This window comes from Cynocephalus volans, chromosome 1, assembly GCF_027409185.1.
Source record: "Cynocephalus volans isolate mCynVol1 chromosome 1, mCynVol1.pri, whole genome shotgun sequence".
Lineage (NCBI taxonomy): Eukaryota > Metazoa > Chordata > Mammalia > Dermoptera > Cynocephalidae > Cynocephalus > Cynocephalus volans.
The window spans coordinates 93781718-93802910 of record NC_084460.1 but is presented as its reverse complement, the minus strand read 5'-3'; the positions used below and the strand labels follow the sequence as shown (position 1 = coordinate 93802910).

The 21193-nt window shown below is 36.0% G+C and overlaps 1 protein-coding gene across 1 annotated transcript in view; it reads right to left on the bottom strand.

The window, feature by feature from the left end:
* LOC134382919 (EGF-like and EMI domain-containing protein 1) overlaps positions 1-21193 on the bottom strand; it is a 572482-nt gene that overhangs the window by 91916 nt on the left and 459373 nt on the right. Inside the window, 2 exon segments of the mRNA XM_063103582.1 lie at positions 7826-7948; positions 9899-9928. Of these exon segments, the coding sequence (XP_062959652.1) occupies positions 7826-7948; positions 9899-9928 (153 nt within the window).

The window sequence follows — 21193 nt, the reverse complement described above, 5'->3', positions numbered from 1 at the left end:
GGTAACCTTTCTTCTTTTTTTTTTCTCATTTAGTGAGAATAAAGAATGAAGAATTCTTGTATTAGAGACTGGAGTAACTAAAATGTTCTTTAGCTGAGCTTTCTTTATGCAGACATCAGACTCCATTTGTTTATTTGTAAATGCAGATGTTAATAAACCTATGAGCTGAAGGCATGGAAGAGAGGACTATGCAAGCATTAAAACTTTCAATCATTTAATCATTTCACCCCTCTGGGAAGGCTAATTTCAGCAAATACATCAGGAGATGGACATGATTATGAATAGAGATTTGAGATGAGCGTGTTTCACAAGGTTGTTCTTAAAAACGGAAAACCAAGAAAGATTTTGTGAGATATATCAAATTGCAGCTAAAACCTTATAAGTTACTGAAATTGCAAATTATGCAGATAAATACAAAAAATTGGGATAATACAAATTATTTTGGTATCTAGTCCCTGGCTCTTAAAATACATCCACTGGGGGACTGGCTGGTTAGTTCAGTTGATTAGAGCACAGTGCTGGTAACAACAAGGTCCAGGGGCTGACCCTTGTACCCACCAGCTGTCAAAAAAAAAAAAAGTGTTTTTAATGCTTGGACTTTCTGAAGTTTGAATCCTTTAAATACTTTTCAAATAAAATTAGAGCTCTACAAAATAATGCAATAGACTTTTTAAAAATGCAAGTTATCATATGATTAGTAATGAATTAGTAACTTTGGAAACTACATAAAATTATAACATTTCAGATGAAGTAATTTTAAGGTGACTCTGTCCAATTTCTGCATTTTATGCATGAGGAAACCGGGGTGTAGAGAGATTAAGTGAATTGCTGAAAGTCGCATGCCAACTACTAATGCCTGCCTCTCAACAATGAGAAAATCACCAATTAAAAGTTATCAAAAGTTAATATGTTTTTAATAAAGAATATTGGCAAAGTTCAGAAAGGTAGAAATATTGGAACAAGTTTGAGTTTTTCTATAACAAGGGAATCCACCTGGGTGTTGTCCTTACGTCTTTGAATATTTTGTTACAATAGCTAATATTTAAGTCTTACTTACAATGTGCAAGGTAATACTGTACACATTTACAGGTATTTGCTCATGTGTACAAGTGGAAGAGCAAAACAGAGATAGATTAGGGAAGGGGTGAATGAAGATGAACGGAGGCGAGAAGATGATGACCCAAAGTCAGAACCCTGGTAACCAGAATGAAAGTACAGAGAAGCAGCAGTCGAAAGGTGAAATTATGCTTCATGAAGTCAAGAGGAAGATTTGGAAAAATTAGTAATTAACAGTGTCAAAGGCCATCAAGAAGAGAGCAGAAAAGATACCACTTAAGAGTTGACAATTAGGAAGCCCTTTTTCCGTTGGTCTGAAGCTCAATTGCACATATATAAGAGTATATATTATGATGTGTCATTAAGGCAACACAAATAAAATTATGTCCCATTTCAGTGAAAAGAGAGAAGGCCATTATCTGGAGTAACAAGAGAAGGCTTAACAGGCCAGATGACATTTAACATGGAACATGGTAAGTAGAGTTTTGATGGACAGAGACTTGGGGGTGAGACGTACTCTAGGTTAAGAGTAAAGTAAGGTGCAGAAGTAGAAAAGGTTTTGGCTTACTTAGAGAATTGAGAGTAGCCAGGTTCGTTGGAGAATAGCACAGAAATGCAGGAGAGAAGTGATAAGTTTGAACTTGGAGGTTGATTATATAAAGGGTTTCTTTCAACAGTAGCTATTGTGAAAATACATTATTTTAACCCTTAGCTCTGTTTACTAAAATAGAATATAAAAATTTCATTCAGCAGTGCCTTTAAAATTTTTCTTAGTTTATCTTTTATATTTATCAGAAATTGTTTGAAAGTATTCTATCAGGGGTGAGAGTGGCCAGGTTTTCCTGAAAGCTACGTTTTTCTTTCTCAGAGTAAAAGTTACTTGATGTCTTGGCTCTCAGACTTCTTATCTGTAAGATAGCAGACTGGGCTAGATTATTTCCTGGATTCCTTCCAGATATGATTCTATGATATTGAAAATAGTATTTTCAAAAAAGCACAAAATTATATATTTTTTTTCAGTAAAAACATTTCTTACCCACTCATTTTTATTGAAGGAGATCATAACATTCTCACACTTCGTTTTTAATGCCTGGACTTTCTAAAGTTTGAATTCTTTAAATATTTTTCCAACAAAATTAGAGCCCTATAAAATAATGCAATAGACTTTTTAAAAATAAAAGTTATCAGATTATTAGTAATGAATTAGTAATTTTGGAAACTACATAAAATTATAACATTGTAGAGATGAAGTAATTTTAAGGCCACTTTGTCCAATTTCTACATTTTGTGCATGAGGAAACTGGGGTGTAGAGAGATTAAATGAATTGCTGAAAGTCACAGGCCAACTTGGATTCCGCTGTGCCTCTGTCCCTAGTCCACATGGATGAGATTTAATCAGTGCACTAATCTTTACATAAACATCTCTGCCTTACTGGTGATTGCTAAAATCTAGTTTCCATTTTTTAAGCTGCTGGTCTCCAAATAAAGGAAAATTTATAATTATATGGATTGTTTGATAATATCTTTGTTAATGGAGAACACAGTAGCAAAGCAGATCTGGCAAGAATTCATAATACTTTAGTCTGCTTCCCCACGCCATGTCTGTGCCCTTCCACCAAGGAAGGGCAGCTGCTTTTCACTTGCTGTGATGCTCCTTGTATGTGGATCAACTCCTCAGACTGGCTTTCTTGATGCTGCCTTTCAAGAGATGTGACAGCCAGCCAAGAACTGTGCGACTTGAGGACAGGGACTGAGGCCCCTGGCTTGGAATCCCATTAGAGAGGAGGCTGTAGGGAGAAGCAGTCACTGACCAGCCCTGCATCTGACTATATGACAGTATCATGATGTCACAGTGCCACGAGATCCTCCCACCTATACACATTTTTAAGAAGTGCTATCAAAAGGACATACAGATACGTGTGATATCTTGGGTGTCACAGACACCTATAAAAAAACGGTGGAAATTACAGGCCCTTGCCCCCAGAAAAATGGCATTCATTTCAAAACTTTGCAGACAAATTCTAGGATTTAAACTGAGGCCCACTAAGGCCAAGATTCCCAGTTTTACTGGGATCACATTGTGTCAACAGTCCAGGCAACTCTTGATGGTGAGCTAAGCGGCCCGTTCACTGACACTTCCTGCCACCAGAGCCAGGATTACGGACTTCTTCTCTTACAGTACTTTGTGTGACTTTATCCTTGTGACAGAGGCTGACTGGTAACTGCTGAACATACCTCACCACAAGAGCATAGCCCATAAAGAGAAGACTCTTTTTGAAATGAAGTCATCTGAAACTCTGTGTTTGAGAATTCAGGAAGTTTACTTTATTTTAGCTTCTATTAAGAGAAAGTACAAAAAGCACCAGAGAATGTCATTGGTATTTTGATGGGGATCACACTGAATGTGTAGATGGCTGTGAGTGGTATGGACATTTTTGCTACGTTGATTCTTCCAATCCATGAACAAGGAATGTCTTTCCATCTTTTGGTGTCCCCTTTAATTTCTTTCAATGGTGATTTGTAATTCTCATTGTAGAGAAAAAACAATCCTAACATTCATATGGAATGACAGAAGACCCAAGATAGGCAAAGCAATCCTGGGCAAAAAATAAACAAAGCTGAAGGCATTATACTTCCTGACTTCAAATTATATTACAAAGCTATAGTAACCAAAATAGCATGGTACTAGCATAAAAACAGACACATGGACCAATGGAACAGAATACTGAACCCAGAAATCAACCCACCTATTTATAGTGAAGTGATCTGCGACTAGGACACCAAGAACATATATTAGGGAATGGAGAACCTCTTCAATTAAATGATGCTGCAAAAACTGGATATCCATGTGTAGAAGAATGAAACTAGACTGTTACCTCTCATGATTCACCAAAATCAACTCAAGATGGGTTAAAGACTTAAATACACAACCTGAAACCTAAAAACTCCTTGAAGAAAACATATGGGAAACACTTCAGGATGTGGGGCTGGGCAAAGACTTTATGAATAAAACTCTAAAAGCACAGGCAACAAAAGAAAAAATAAACAAGTGGGATTATATCAAACTAAAAAGCTTCTGCACAGCAAAGGTAATAATCAACAGAGTGAAAAGACAACCTACAGAATTGGGTAAAATATTTGCAAACTCTAAATCTGACAAGGGATTAATATTCCAGATATATGAGGAACTCAAACAACTTAACAGTAAAAAATCCAAAAACAAATAATTCTATTACAAAATGGGCAAAGGAGATGAAGAGACATCTCTCAAAGGAGAACATACAAATGGCCAACAGATATATGGAAAAAATGATCAACATCACTAATCATCAGGGAAATGCAAATTGAAACCACATTGAGATAACTCACCTTGGTTAGATAGGCCGATATCAAAAAAGCAGAAAATAACAAATGCTGGTGAGGATGTGGAGAATGGGGAACACTTCTGTACCATTGGTGGGACTGTAAATTAGTACAACCATTATCCATAACAATATGGAGGTTCTTTAAACAACTACAGATAAAACCACCATATGATCCAGCAATCTCACTACTGGGTATATACCCAAAGGAATGGAAATCATCCTGTCCAAGGATACCTGCACTCCCATGTTCATCACAGCTCTATTTACAATAATCAAGCTATGGAACCAACCTAAATGTCCATTGATGTATGACTGGATAAGGAAAATGTGGTATATGTACACAATGGAATACTAGTCAGCCATAAAAAAGGATGAAATTCAGCTATTCATAGCAACATGAATGAGCTTGGAGAAAATTATTTTAAGTGAAACAACCCAGGTGCAGAAAGAGAAATACAGCATGTTCTCAACTCATAAGTAGGAGCTGAATAAGTAAATAAACAAATAAACAAGAAAGAAAGAGAGAGAGAGAGAGAAAGACAACAATAACAATAATACATTTAACTTTTAGAAGGAGAGAACAGAACTGTGGTTACTAGAAGTGGAAAGGGGGAGGGGACAGGAGTCAATGAGATATTAATGAGATTGGTTAATGGACACAAATAATGTTTATGTATTATAATGACGAATAAGTTAACTATCTTGATTTGACAATCACATATTGTGCAAAACTATTGATAATCAACTCTGTACCTCACAAATACATAAAATCAATCATGCTTCAAGAAATAAAGAGTTAAGAAAAGAAAAGAAAAGAAAAAAAGCACCAGAGGCTCTAACTCAAAAAGTCACAGTAGCCTAGGCCTGCAACTGATGGGCAGAATGGGGAAAAGTAAGGGAAAGAAGGGAGGGAGGAAGGAAGAAATGAAGGTAATTAATTTCAAGTACATACTCCAAAGTAGTGAAATCATAAAACTCTATAACTCGATCTTCTCTTCTGTGACTGTACCATGGATCACAATAGACTTCTGTCTACTACAATCTCCCCTTAAGCATCAACCACTATTCTCAGTCATCTACCAGGGAAAAATCCCAAAGGGAAAAGGAGCTAATTCAATTTTACTGTTTTAAAAGAAATGTCTGACCCATCCTACAATATAAACCAAAATACAGACCAATGTGAAACTCAGTTCCCTACAGTAAACACTTTATTTCACAACAAATAAGTTGTCCTTAAGCTCACATTATTAATCTTTAAATACAAAGTGCTTAAATTCTTTTTGTTCTCCTTTTAACAAGATTGCTGTGATCGTAAGCTGTGTCAATCGAGATTCTTAAGACCATTCTTTGAAACCAAAACTTCTGTGCATGCATGTGAGAAAGGTATCAAAATTTCTATGAAGGTCAAATGCTGGTCTCTTAGTCCAGTATCTATTGTAGAATGACATCCAATGAGCTAAATGCTTTAAAATGATTGCAGTCATAAAATACATATTTCTTATTAGCTTAATTCACTCTCTATATATGAGTGAATTAATTTATATACATAGACTTAATTTGTACATTATGTTGAAATTCTGCATGAGGAGATCAGCATATGGAGCTGTAAATAGGCTATTACCCTAGTGGCCATGTATATGTACAGTAAGAATCAATTTTTAAGGATAGAAACAGAAAAGATAAACCATAATATCTTTATCCAACTCCACTTTTGACCTGATATCTTTAAAACAAAAATTGGAAAATTCAAGGGCAGTGGTGGTAAGGAATGAGGAAGAGCTTAATGATTTTATTAGGAAATAGCTAATAACTGCCAGGCTTTAGGAAATTAATTATACCTGTAAATACAATTCAGTTGGTGACTAGAGTGTTTATTTTGCCTTATCGCAAAGACCAGATATCACAGATTTATATAAATCTCTACTTTGTAAAATATTTTTATATCAGACACAAATAATTCACTAGCTCGACCTTTACAGATAAATACTTCATCTGCATATATCAATAATCCTGCCATTCCTAAATATTTTGTGAGTGAGAGACGTTATAGTGGCAGTTTAAGGATGTTAGCAGCTGAAGACCTTACAGGCTGAGAATAAGGATTGGAGAGGCATTGCTGCTGCTAAAGCCAGTAATCCTGCAAAAATTAGGGATGTTTAGATTAAATATGAATGTGCTGCCGTCCCATAACTTTTACTTGTTGTAGATACAATCATTACGATATTGAGTTCTCTGGCTACTAGGGTCAGATTTCTCTTTGTACTTTCACTCAACTTTGGAAAATTCCTTTTTTGCTCTCGGAACCTGTTTCCTCATATCAAAATCAGAACTTTGACTAGAAAACTTTGTCTGCCTTGGTCTTCTCTCATTTTGCAACAAACAGGCTAAGAAAAAAGAAAGAGAATATGCTATGAAATTAGGTGAAATTGGCTCATTTCTATTACAAGATTTTCAGAATTATAAAATACTTGATAAGATACTAATTATTTCATATGGATGGACTGCTTAACAAACTCCACAGAAATTAAGCTAGCAATTAAATTGTGATGTATAAGGTGCTACTTTGTTAATATAATAAATACTTTAAAAAGGGACCTGGAGATGAAATTAGAATGCATTTTAATGCCATCTGAGGATTATCATTCAATGGAAAAAACACTTTTAAGTAAACTACTTTAGTTAAAGTAATGAGGAGCATTTATAAACCATACAGGGAACATAGTATTATTAAAGTTTTTTTTTTCTTCCTGTCTATGAAAGTAGCATATGCTCATTTTAGGAAATTTATAAAATTCAGTAACATGCAAAGAAGATTAAAAATAGTAATCCTATCACCCCAAAAGTATATCTAAGAACATTTTGATACACAATAAATATATAGTAGTCTCAGATTTAATGTTTGTAGTCTTAACTATACTTAAGCAATCCTAAATTCCTTGGTATATAATTTGTTATAATTTTGCTGAGGTTTGAATTTTCATCATGAATCTGGTTCTGTGTCCAGTTCTAAGTGAAATGAGTGAACATTGTAGGTAGTAATTAGAACAGCCCAGCAGTTTCACTTCATCACGGCTCTGTGCTGTACTTGTTGTATATAAATAATAATGAACAAATTTATACTTTGCTGCATATGGCAGAAATATATGCTATAGAAATATTCACACATTTGGGGATCAAGCTTGGTTTATAAATATTAATTTCTGTATTTCCTTCTCTATCTTTTTTGTCTTTTAGTCTTTTAATGTAGCAAAATATATTTTTTATATTAAGGGTTAGAATTGTACTTGAAAACTGGCAGCTTCTACAGACATTCTTACAATAGAAAAACCTTTCCTTCCTGCCCCTACATGGGCAGGTCGATTTTCATTGAAAAAGGCTTCAAGCTGGTTCTAATATTTACTCACTTATGCAGGTGCGTCCGTCAGCATGGAGTCTGTATCCCGTATCACATTCACAGTGGAAGGTGTCCAGAGTGTTAATACAGCGCTGCTGGCAGCCTCCATTCACCACCGCACATTCATCGACATCTAGAGGAGGAAGACAGATGGCCAGGATTACAATGTCATTCCAATGTCAGCTTTGGAAAGGTGGCACAATATTTCTTTGATACACAGTGTGTGTTATATTGCACAAAGACACCATCTCTGTTGCCACAAATCTTTGCTTGTTTGATCCATTTTGCTCCAACGTGTAAACAAGAAAATGTAGATAGAAACTTTATCGAGCTTTTGAAAGCCTAGCAATGATGAGCATAGGGATTGTCTAACAATTTCCTATTCTTCATATACTGGTTAATTAGACCGATCCAAGATATAGATATTTCCTTGGGGAAGGAGAACCCGAGGGGAGAACGGCAATGAGCTACTCTACGTGGAGCAGCACACAATTGTAGATAGACACCCATTATTGGTCTGATGCTGCTCAATAAAACCAGAAATAGAGTTAAGACCTTGAATCTCCTTCTCATGTGCTGTGGTGTAATCAGGGCAGAAATAGATAAGTTCAAGTAAAACCACAGGTTGGCGTTCTTAAAAATACATCAATACATTTGCTTTGTTGACTCAGCTTCTTCCTTCTCACTCCAGATGCCATTTTTCTGAAACAGCAAGTTTATTTAGAAAAAAATGGAAAGAGGTCAAGATTCATGATCACTTATGTCTTATGATCAGTGAAGGTCATGATAAGTGAATATAATGTTCATATTCCATTAGGAAAGAGAAACCAATTTATCTCTCAGAACCAATACTTCCTTGTGCCCTATCAATCAGTATTTATATATCTAAAAATCATAAAATGAAGGTGTCCACAAACCTAGGGAGGAATTTTCAGGTAATCAGTGGATGAAGAACTTCTACATTTTCTTTTTGGGGATTTTTAAAAATCAAAATCTGTGTCTTTTGGCAACATTCAAGGTAATGATCATCTGGAGGAGAGGTGGAGATTTCACATGGGAAAGCACGTGTCTAATGCAGAAAATGTACTGAATTTCCCTGCCCTTCTCCCGGATATTCAAGCAAAGAATGCTGGTGTGAATATTCTTCACTAAGATATAAGTCATCCTACCAGACAATTAGCTTCACATCAAGCAACATTAATTCCACAGGGCAAGATCCTTACTCAGGAAGACATGAAAATGAAGAAGAAATAGTACTGCGATGACTCATCATATCACCTGCTCGTGCTAAAATCCCATGATCTATAATGAACGTTTTGTACTGTAATAAAGACCAGTGGATATGACCTGAGGGAAGCAAAAGAGTTTTCCTTTACTTTGCATTTTTTTTTCCAATGAAAAAAGAAAAAAGATATACACGAAGAACATATTAAGTCATAAGTCCCACACTTTAACACTACTAGTTCATGGTATGTTATATGTTTTATACAACTCAGTATTTTCCTTCAAAAATTAAATATTCTGGAGTAATTCCTGATATTTTTAAAGGAATCTCATTTTAGAGATAAGAATTACTGTCTTCTCAAAGTACTAGAATTTTTATTACATTTTGAGTCTGTGACAACCAAACCTCTAGGTCTTTTTCATAAAAACTAATGTTAAACCAGAATTTTCCATTTGTTACTTATGTTTTACACAGGCCTTTAACATTTACACTGGCTAAATTTTTATCTTTCTGTCTTTAGAGTTTTATTCTGCAAATTGAGATATAAATTTGAATCTTAATTCTGTCAACCCTTGAATTAGATATCCTTCCCAGGTCTTTTATTTTAGACATATAAATAAAAACTCTTTATTTAAAAGAGTAATATGTTTTAGATGATAAATGATTTTTCCATCATCACAGATTATCATAATATATCATATATATGTATTTAAATACATTGAAAAATGTCTTAAAGGATTTGCACAGATATAAATTGCTACTTCTGAGGAGGGAAGAAAGTTATCTGGGTGGAATGCGGGGTGTGTGGGTATGGGGTGTTGGACAAAGAGATTCTAGTCAAATCTATGATGTTCTAACTTTTTATAAGAAAAAGATAACCAGGTGTTACTTTTGTAACAAAAAAGGATTTTTCAAAAAGGAGTATAATTTGACTATGTCCCCCTGACCCTTCACCAAACTTCAAAAGATTTTTGGAAAAAAAAAGCCAGTGAAAATAAGAATGATCACTGGGTCTATTCCAAAGATAAAAGTGGCCATAGATTTTGAGAATGCAATTTCTTTTAGTTTGTATTAGTGTGTTCATATTCCTAATCTGCCCCAGGATTGTAATTAAAATAATATACTATATTAGAAACAAACATATATGTATACACACACATACACACACAAACAAAAGCAAACCAAACTTCCTCTGTACTTTGAGTCAGTCTTGGGAAAACACCTTAGGGTTGTAACTTTTTAGCTAGTCACCTTGCCTCTCTAAGACTTGGTTTCTACATCTATAAAATGGGATAATGATGGCCACATCTACTACAATATGATTTATTTTTTCCTTCCCTATTCATGCATAAGATTTCAGTATAGATTGCTAGTGCTTGAGATTATATGTAGAAATTAAGCAACAGGTAATTTGATTCCACTAAGTAGTGGATCTAACCATGTAAGACCATAAAGTGAGAGTGTGTGATGGGGCAGTGAACAATGTGGGGATTCAGGAGAGGAAAATCCACCTGGTTTAGGGTAAGAAGGAAATGCTCGAGGGAAAGTGAGAATCGAGGGTGGGAAGAGCTATGCAATCCAAAGGTGCAGTGGTTGGAATGTGCACAGTGTCTGAAATTCAGCATTTAGATGTGTCAGGCTGGAGAATAAGTTTGGCAAATGGAAGTAAAGTTGAAAAACAAACCTAAAATCTCCTTTTAATTAATTTGGATAGTAAAGCATTCCTCTTCTTGATTTACAATACAATACACTTCTGGGCAGGTTGAGACATAATAGGCTGTGTTCACACAGTAGCAAAGCAAACTTATTAAAAGTTAAAAAAAAAATCAATCATTTATAGAGGGTAGCAAATACTAAGTAATTGGTCTGACTTCCTTTTTCTTTTTTGTCCTTTCAGAATACACTGAATTTACTGATTGGGCATGGTGTGATCGATATTTCTCAAACCTGGCAGCACATTAGAAACACTTGGTGAGCATTTAAAAATACAGATGCCAGGGTCCTACCCCTGAAGATTTGAATTTAATTGGTCTGGAGTAACACCTGGTAATCAAAACATTTTAAAAGTTCCCTAAGTGATTCTAATGTGTAGCCAGAGTTGAGATGGCCTGGTGTAGTTAGTGCTTTAATTATCTAGGGATCTTGTTAAAATGCAGATGCTGATTCAGTAAATCTGGGGCTGGAGGCTCAAATTCTGCATTTCTAACTAGATCCAAGGTAATTCTGATACAATTGGCTTGTGGACCATATTCCAAGTAACAAAAGTGTAGACAGTCCTTTGTTCAACCATAAATGTCACACAGATTTGGCTCAACTTCTCAGTTGTTTGACCCAATTAGACCAATTCAGTTCAAATATCTACATCAATACTCAGACCCATATATATATATATATATATATACAAACAATGTTAGAATATATAAAAGTATAAAATTTTTTAAATTAAGCAACCAATATTTTCCATAATATTCACTTGAATAATTAACAATTTCAGGTCAATTTTAGCACTATCTGTTATGAGAAATAATTTGTTTTTGTAAAACATGAAGGAAAAGTTACTTCTTTTCTGGTGGAATACCTCTGATACAGGAAAAAACTGGGTTAAATTGCCATAATATTAGACACTCATGCTGAAACTGTCACAAGTGATTTTCTTTTCCATCAAGATTCTGCCCAACAGAGTTAAAAACCAGAAATGTCAATATTACATTAAAATGTTATTATCAAGTATACTTCATGTGAAGAAACGATTTCTCAAAAATTCTTGGAGTTATATCTTCATGTTAGATGTTTATGGAAAGCCCTGCCCTTAGAATTAGAGTTCCGGGACACTGCTGGGAATAATGATAAAGTGATTAGAATTTTTCGGGATTATCACTGTGATATGGACCCAGGATATTAGGATTTTATACTTAAAATACTGTCAGAAAGAATCAACTATATCTGCTGTTTTTCCTTTTAATGTCCTTTCTCTAAATATTTCTGCTGTATTTATCCCCCAAACTACTTCCCCAGATGGTCACAGAATATAATAGCTTAACAGAATTCACATTACTAGCAATGTATTCAGCAAACAAAAACTCTCTGAGACAATAATAATTGACTTTTGTTTCCAAACAACAAAAAATAGTTTCATATTAGTTTTCTTAGATTCTGTGACCATTTACCTGAGAACTAGAGTAAAGTAAATTACTCTTTCATTTGCCTTTCATTATACTGTTGTCAGAAATCTTTTGATTGAAAATAAGTGTTCCTGGGGTTCTTTATATTGGAGATTGCATGGTAGAAGTGTTAGCTTTGCAGAAAACTTTGAAGGGTGTGGTGAAGATTCCACTAGGTTTTCCATGAGGCTGTATTTTCACTATTAAAATGGTAATCATTCTATATTCAAAACTACTGACTTTTTGCTTATAATTCTGTAGTCCCTGATAGATTGAACTCCTTAACGTCAAAGATCCTGTTATCTTAAGCATTTTCTTGCATAGAGTAGACACTATAAATGTTCTATGAACAATGAATGAATGAGTGGTTTAAGAGTCATCCACAGCATTTGATCTTCTTATTCAGTAATGAGGATTTCTCAGAATTAGGTTCGTTATCTCTGCCTACCCTCTCTTCACCCTTGCAATAGACTTTTGGCAATTTTCTTTTTCTTTCTTTCTTTTTTTCTTTTTCTTTTTCTTTTCCTTTTCTTTCTTTTTTTTTTTTTTTTTAACTATTCACCAGTAGCTTAAATTATCCAGGGCACAGAAAAATTTCTAAATTTGCTGATGAACAACTTTGAACATTGTCTGTAGTGAATATTGACTGGTTGCTTACTTGGGATTCATCCATTTTTCTTCTTTTCTTATACTAAATAACCCCCATGTTTTTCTTCGGGAAATTTTACCTTTTTTATTTTAGAGAAGCCATGTAGTTTGTGTGGGATTGATGAACACCACCCTCTCCCAAATCTGGGTAGACTCTGCTTGGCATAATCTCATCTCCATTTACCACAGTGATTTGATCAGGTAATCTCTGCATTAGCATATGGCTTTCTCACAAAGAGTGAATTATTTCAGATGTGATCCAATCAGCACAGAGCTCAACATGCAGGCCGGAAATCCTGAGACATAGATGTTCTCTTGCCCTGGAAAGTGTAATGTGTGAATGTGACCCATTTTGCAGTAGCCACTTCACTCCCATGAATGAAGCTACACGATAATAAATCCTACAAACACAGGGCAGAACTGAATGAGACACATAACTCTGTTGCTTGTAAACAAAACCATCCTAACTGATACATGGTTACTGTAAAGCTGGTGTGCAGGAGGAAGTCACCAAGTGCAGCTCAAACACATCTACTTTTCAAAAAGATTTGTTGCCTCTAATCAGTAAAATGTTTTAATCTATATTTCATCTCTAATCAGTAAAATACTTTAATCTGTATTTCACCAAGGTTCTAAAACTCACACTTTGTAGTTATTCTTTACAGTATTTATTGGAGAAATTTTATTCCATCAAGATTCTAATGAATTTGGGGATTTGTGACAATCTTGGTTCATCTTTATTACAAATGTTAAGAGTTTATCACACTGCCTGTACAAAGCCATGGCGCATCTGATATGGCCAGCGGTAGTAAAGATGCTTTCTTGAATGGCTCCTCTCAGTCCCCCAGGAATGATCCTTCTCTAGCTTTTTCCCAGTGCTTGGCCTCTACTTTCTCCTTTTGTTTCTTCCTTAGCAGCTACAATCTCTGGTAGCTTGACACTCAGTTCCAGGTTGGTAGGAAAAAAATGTATGCTGGTAACTTTGTAGATACTATTACTTCTCTAATTTCTGCTCTTGCTACTAAAAAAAAAAAAAAAAAAAGAAGAAGAAGAAGTTACCAGTTTTCTATTCCAGGTATTCATCAAGCAATAAAGGTGGGTTTTCTAAGCAAAAACCATTTAATCCAGAGAAGAGGCAAATAGAACTTTTGAAGAGAATAACAGTACTAATTAGGAGCAAAGCTAAAAGACTTGTTTTCTTGTGCTAACAATAGGAACAGAGCATGCACTTTCATAGAAAATATAATTAGTTTGGTCTGTGTAGAGTAAAGGTTAAAGTTAAACCAGACTATGCTAGAAATGTGACTGGGGCCTGATCATGGGGGTCTTTCATACCACACTAAGGAATCGTGGCTTTCCTTTACAGGCAGTGGGCACTGGCAGGGTGAAGAATAGATTAGAGGGGTGAGAGACTGAAGGCAGAGAAACCAATCAATAACTATTGCCAAAATCCAGATGAAAGAGGAGGACCTGACCTAAACGAGAAGCAGCAAAAATAGAGAGAAGTGAGCAGACATAAAAGAAGTGAGAAGAAGAAATCAACATGACTTAGTTAGTAAGTAGATGTGATGAAGAAGAAATAGTCAAGGTCAACTGTCTTGAACAATTGGATGGATGGCTTTGGCATTCATCTCAATAGCACAAGAGGAGAAACATTGGATATTAGAATAGTTAAGTTTTGGACATAAATGATTTGCTGGGCAAGTGAGATGGAAAGTCGAGAATATCTATTAGGCAACTGACTATGTGAACTAAGATCAGAAGAAAAATATGAACTGATTTTTCAACTACCATCGATCTACATGCACAAGCCTGAAACTTAGGGGTCACTTTTGACACTTTCCTCTCCTTCACCCGTATTCAATCTAATACTAAATTTCACTGTATCAAACTTACCTCCCAATACATGCCAAATCTGTCCACTTCTCATCTCCGTGGTCACCACACTAATCTGAGCTTCATGGTTGGTTCCGATAGCCTAATAACAGCTCCCTCTGAACCTAACATTGGGTCCTCAAATATCTTCTCTATGCTATACCACAGTGATGTTTTAAAAACAAAAATGTGATCAACTCCTCCACTACCTCATTCCTACCACAGTTTTAAAACACTTTAGTCACTTTTTATTGCTCTGTTTTAGACTAAACACCGACATGGTCTGCAGGTCCTGGCATGGTCTTGTCTCTGCCTCCTCCTGTAACTCTATCTTTCTAGTCCTTTTCCTTTACTATGTTTAAGCAATGCTGATCTTCTTTAAGTTTCTTGAAGACTCTGTTCTCTCTTTAACTTCATCCTCCCCTCCTTTACCTACTGAGCACCAATGAATCCTACAGATGTTCACCCAAACACAATGACCTCAGAGAAGCCTGTAGTTTTTCTTCAACCAAGGTCAGATTTATATTATTTATACGCCTTGGGACTATCTTACTCTCAGAGCTATTAACTCATCTGTAGATACAGATTCATATGTGTAGTTATTTGTTTGATGTTTGTGTTCCCCATTAGTGACTAAGAGCCATGAGAGCAAGAACCCTGTCAGTTTTTGCTCAAAATAGTAATTCCAGTGCTTGACACAAAGAAGATGCTTTAGAAATTTCTGCTAAACAAATATCGGGCTATCTCCATATAGACAGTAATTAAAGCCATGACAGTGAGTGATATCAACTAGAAAAAAACACATGGATTAAGAAGAAGAAGTACCCTAAAAGAGAACCCTAATGAATACCAACATTTAACACACAAAGCTGACCAACAAAGCTGTAGGAAAGTAGGACAAAAACTAAAAATGTCTGGCATCATGGAAACTGAGGAAGTGGGACTTTCAAGAGGGAAAATGTCATCCACACAGGGATGTCAAGTAGGAACTGGAAAGTGTCCATTGGATTTAGGAACAAGAGTGTCACTGATGACTTTGAGGAGGAAAGGGATTCTAAAGTTAATAGTCCAACCTAATTATTAATGAACACTTACCGTGTTTCACAAACTGCTCCGAATTCTTTACATATATTACTATATTTAATATTCAAAATATCCCTATGATGTAGGTACTGGTATTACCCCTATTTACAGTGGAGAAAGCTGAGACAGAGAGAGATGTTTCAATGGAGTGGCAGGACTGGTCTTAGGTTGCAGTGGGTTGGGTTGAAGAAGAGTGGGAGAAAAGAAAGGGAGCCAAGGAGTTAAGACATGTCTTGTAAAACAATTGACTGTTAAGGAGAGGGGGCTTGTAGTTGGACAGGAAAGTGTGGTAGTGGGAGAGGGTTTTTAAGGTGGATGACACTTGCAGAAATTTAGATACTCATGGAGAGGGGCCAGTAGAGAGCTGATTTAAAGATATAGAAGAGAAGCAATTCTCAAGTCATTGAGAATCCCGAATCACATTAGTACATTCTGAAAGAGAGTATACAAAGAAAGAAACAAACAAATGAACAACCTCAATAATACACTGAACTTTCAGGATGAGAGAACAGAACTATGGTTCCTAGAGGTGGGAAGCAGGGAGAGGGGTTTGGGAGAAACTGGGTAATGGACACAAAGAATAAGTACATTTTATAATGATGAATATGTTAATAATCCTGATTTGATCATCACATATTGTACACAAATACTGAGAGTCAATTCTGTACCCCATAAACGTGTATTAAAAAAACAGAAAATTTGGAAAGTAAAGGACAGTTATTAAATTGCTCCATTACTACATTATGTCCAATTACTACTTTATTGTATTTCCATATATATTTATGACACAATATTGAAATCAAGTTGTTCATACAATTTGAAAATTTTTCAGTGGTTCTTATAATTATGTTCTGTGGATGGGGTTAACATTTTTATATAACTAATATTTTTATTTTAAATATTTAAATAAATTTTAAAATAATATTTTTAAAATTAAAAATATTAATCTGATCACTCCTTACTGAAGCCATTTGTAAGGGTTATATTTCTACAGAGAGATGAGCTAACATCTCTCCCAAGAAAAAGAGCAAACTTTTTTTCCATTAACTATAAAAGTGGATTTCCCAAGTTCAGTGTTTCCCTGATATAACGTAACCAAGTACATGTGCGGGCATCTACAATCGGCCCTTTGTGTCACTGCTGTGGGTTTTAGAGGCACATGGGAATTGATGCAAACAAATGAAGCTCTGGTTACTGCTTTTGCCATGAATAATAAAGTCCTTTGTCTCTGACCCAGAAGTCTCATGTCTTCTGACAGCATCCAGGAAACAGTAACAGCTTAACTTGTTAACATAAAAGTAGGGTAAAATTCTAGACTCGGTACAGTTCTTGACGTTTTACAGAATATTAATCACACACATTATCATCCAGTACTCTGGGTTAGAGAAAGCATGTGCATTGCGGGATGGGAGGACCTAAGGAGCAATGGAGGATGTTCCTGTCTTCTCCCTGTTCTACCAGTGCGTGTTGATTATCAGTAAAGCACGATACTGGGTAGATCTCTGATCTGCCTGAACCTGATTTGACAATCTGATCCTTTGTGTCAGCTCAGGAAGGAGGAAGAAAAAGCTGTCATGTTGGCTGTTCTTCATGTTATTTTAAAGTACAGCAAGGACACAAATACAATATCCAACTCAGCAAACCAACAATTTTTCTATATTTTTAGCTCTCTGGAGGAAGAGATGGTACCTATCTTGTTTATCATTCTCTCTAGTCCCTATTTCAGTGCGTGACTCATCGTAGGTGCACAATAATTATCTGTTGAAAAAAATTTTTAAATGAATGGATGAGGGATGGATAGCTAAGTTGACAGAGGAAGAGATAGCTAAATTGCAGCAGAGAAGATTGAGAAAGAGGAGTGAGAGAAGGTAGGGGGACAATATCTTGTAGAATCTTGGCACCCAAGGAGAAGAGACTTTTAAAAAGGGAATGAACATTAGTATCAATACTGCTGAAAGTCAAATAAAATGGGTACTGTAACAATTCTGGTGGGTTTAGAAATTATAAGGTCTTTCTGCTAAAGAGCAGATTGTGGATAGCAAGCTAGCCCTTTGGGAATCTCTATTTCTTTATTTTTTTTCCCCAATCCCAGAATAATCTATTCTTTCCTCCTTGTTGAAAACAGGGCTGCCAAGTTCATGCTTTCACGGGCCTATTATATTGCTATCTCATCTATAACATGACTCAATATCATTCCTAAGGATCAGTGTAACACGGCTCTGGTTTATTGTGACACAATATTGTCATCATAGTCTCAGTGTGTGGGGGAGCAGAAAGCAATAAAAATAAAGTATGTATACAGAGTCTACTATGAACATCAATTTGACATATATTTAGTGATATACAAAATTGTTTTGAACTTTATAGGATTAAGCACAAATGGTATAGCAAGGTAGATGAGCCAGTAAAACTAAGCCTGAGCAAGAATTCATGTAGCTGCTTTTACTTAGCTAATTTTCTATACTTCCAATTTAACTCACAGTCCAAATATATTGATTCTCTTCCAGTTTTCAAGGAAAAGCCAAACTCTCTGTGGGCTAAGAGCTAAAGCACTCTTTCTAGGGGCAAATGAGGCATTCACCCCGGGCATGGGTTAGAGTAACAGAAACCTTGAACCAAACAAAGTTCTCTCTCTAGGAAAATGAATGGCATGCTCCTCAGAGATTCTAATCTTTTAGACAGTGACTCATTCCACTCCCCTTCTTTCCCTCTGGATCTAACCTGACTCTAGTATTTAGATGGTGATTAATCAGTGTTTTCCAAGTGAACAGTGGAGAAAGACATGTCTGGAGAGGGAGAAGAGGAGACATAGGAGACAGAAAAGAATATGGGGCTTGGAAATCAAAGGCAGGTAATAAATAATGGCTGTCTGGCTGACTACCTGCCTGACTGAGATAACTAGATTGATGTAGCTATTATTCAGAGACATTTCTGAAGACCTTTGGATACCTAAATCTAGGGTTATCAATTGAGGAGGGTGGGCACCTGGAGCCCTGGATATTCCAGAGGTCACTGCTTGAAAGGTGTATCTTTTCGCAGCTGTTAGGACACAGGACAGAATGCACACTGGCTTCTGTGATACATACAAACATAGAAGGGAAGCCACAAGGCCCAAATCTCTTTCTCATTGATTACACGAGTCAACAGGAAAACTCTCCTGGGAAAGTGAATATATGGCTAGCATTCTCATCTCTGGGTGGTTTGTTTTGATTAGCTTTATCTCCACATATCTGAGATTCAGGGAAAGAGTAAGATCTCTCATGGAAATGAGACAGGGAGAGACAGACAAGTTGGAACAGCCTTGTGGCCTTACACAGCTCTAGGTCACTGGGCAGCTGGGGCAGTAGGATAAGAATCCACAAGCTGGGAATTAAGACTCTAAAAAGGAGTTCAGGAACCAGCCTCTTTTTCTTCCATTACCTCCAATTGACCCTACTCCCTTCTACCTGGCTCCATTCCATATCCCAATCAAAATGGTCAAATTAGCTAAAGTGAACTGGTTCTTTTTTAACATCCAGAAAACTTTACAATTTATACCACACATGGGAGTTTTATAGAAACTGTAATCATGATTAATACTGGCTTTAAAGGCTCTAGTAATGCTTTTATCTGAACAGAACTTTTTTCCTTATCTCTTTTTCCTGGTTACAGAACTCCCCTCTCACTGGGACACAGTAAGAGCTATTCCCACCTTTGTGCCCCATGACCACCACACCAGAGGGTATGCAAAGAACCCTGGTGACATAACCTGAAGACTCCATCTCTCTAGCCACCGTGAGTAGCTCAAGGGAGGACGTGTGATCCAAGCTAATGAAGCAAAATCCTACCATGGACATTTGCTACAGCTAATAGGAAAGAAGCACTATCTTTTCTGTGGAATTACCCATTATAAGGACAGTGAAAGCTTCCAGCTTCCAAGGGATGTATTGTCCACCATGGAGACAGTCTTCCTGCAAGTAAAGTGGAAGGTAGAATCAAGAGATGAGGAAAGACAGCTCTCTGAAGACAGTGTTCAAACGCCTGGACACAACTCTGCCCTAAAGCTGGGCACATCTGGATTTTTCAGTTACATATTACAGTAATACCCCCTCCCCATAAAACAATAACAACAACTCAAGCTGGTGTGAGGTGAATTTCTGTCATTTACAACTAAAAGAGTCTTCATTAACCCAGGGGTTATCTCAAAATGAGGTCATCATTCTGGATGACTCAAAGAACATCTTCAGAGAAATGCATCTGCTATTGCACATTCCTGACATAAAACAAGTCACTTCTTTGTCCTTCGTGAAACCCTATGAGATAGGAATTATTATTCTCAAGATATCTCTAAGTCACTGTTCATGTTTAGGTTGAGCCAGTAATCCTATGTTTGGGGTAATATTTTAGGGGTTCCCAAGTGCTATGGCAATAAAAATATTTCCCAGAGCAGGTACAGATTTTTGACCGTGACTCTGCCAGGCTTGTCCATTGACTGTTTTGCCGTCCAGGTAATCTAAAAAGAGGGAGTGGCAGAAAAAGAACTGATATACCTTGGGTTCCTACCATGTGTCAGACACTATTTTACTACTTTTCATCCCTTCTGAAACTATGAGATAGGAATTATTATGAATTTTAAAGATAATAAAATTAAGATGCCAAGAAGTTAAGCAATTTGCACAAGTCTTGTTAGTGACAGATCTGGAATTCAAATTCAGATCAAAAATCAGATAATTTTGGATCTGTCACCAACAGCCTTTTAAACAAGCATGATGTTTATGCTTATTATTATTGCTGGTTTAATAACTTTTGCTTTGCTCAGGAGAATAAGATATATGACTAGATGATAAAATGTCTAGTGTAAGCTCTATTAAATTTTCTTTTTAATGAAACTCTCCCCTCTCTCTCCTTCCATTTCCCCCACCAGGTGTCTAATTTGTTATCTAATTCTAGACACTAACCAGTCAGGTGTCAAATAATAAACTAGACAAGAGAAACATCTTGCTCACATAGCAAGAGACAACGAACAACTAAAACAGGCAGTAGGTGGGTGGGAGGGCTGTATGATATAACTCTGCAAGACTTCCCACAAGACTTCACTCACAACTGTTCTATACTTTCAGTTCCTATTTTTACGAAAAATATTTTCGATGTCCAGAGCAAACAGGATAATTTTGCATGCTTCTAAATTTGCATGGCTGATTTCATAATGTTTCATGTTCTTTCACATCTCTTACGTAAATTATTTTCCCCTTTTGGGATATCATATTGTCATTGGTGTCAGAGAGATTATAAACTGTGGTAGAGAAAGTTGGCATATGAGAAAAAGGCATGTATTTCTCTGCAACATTTTATATGTACCTACCCAACCTATGTTCATAGATTTGACTGTTTAAACTTATTTTATATT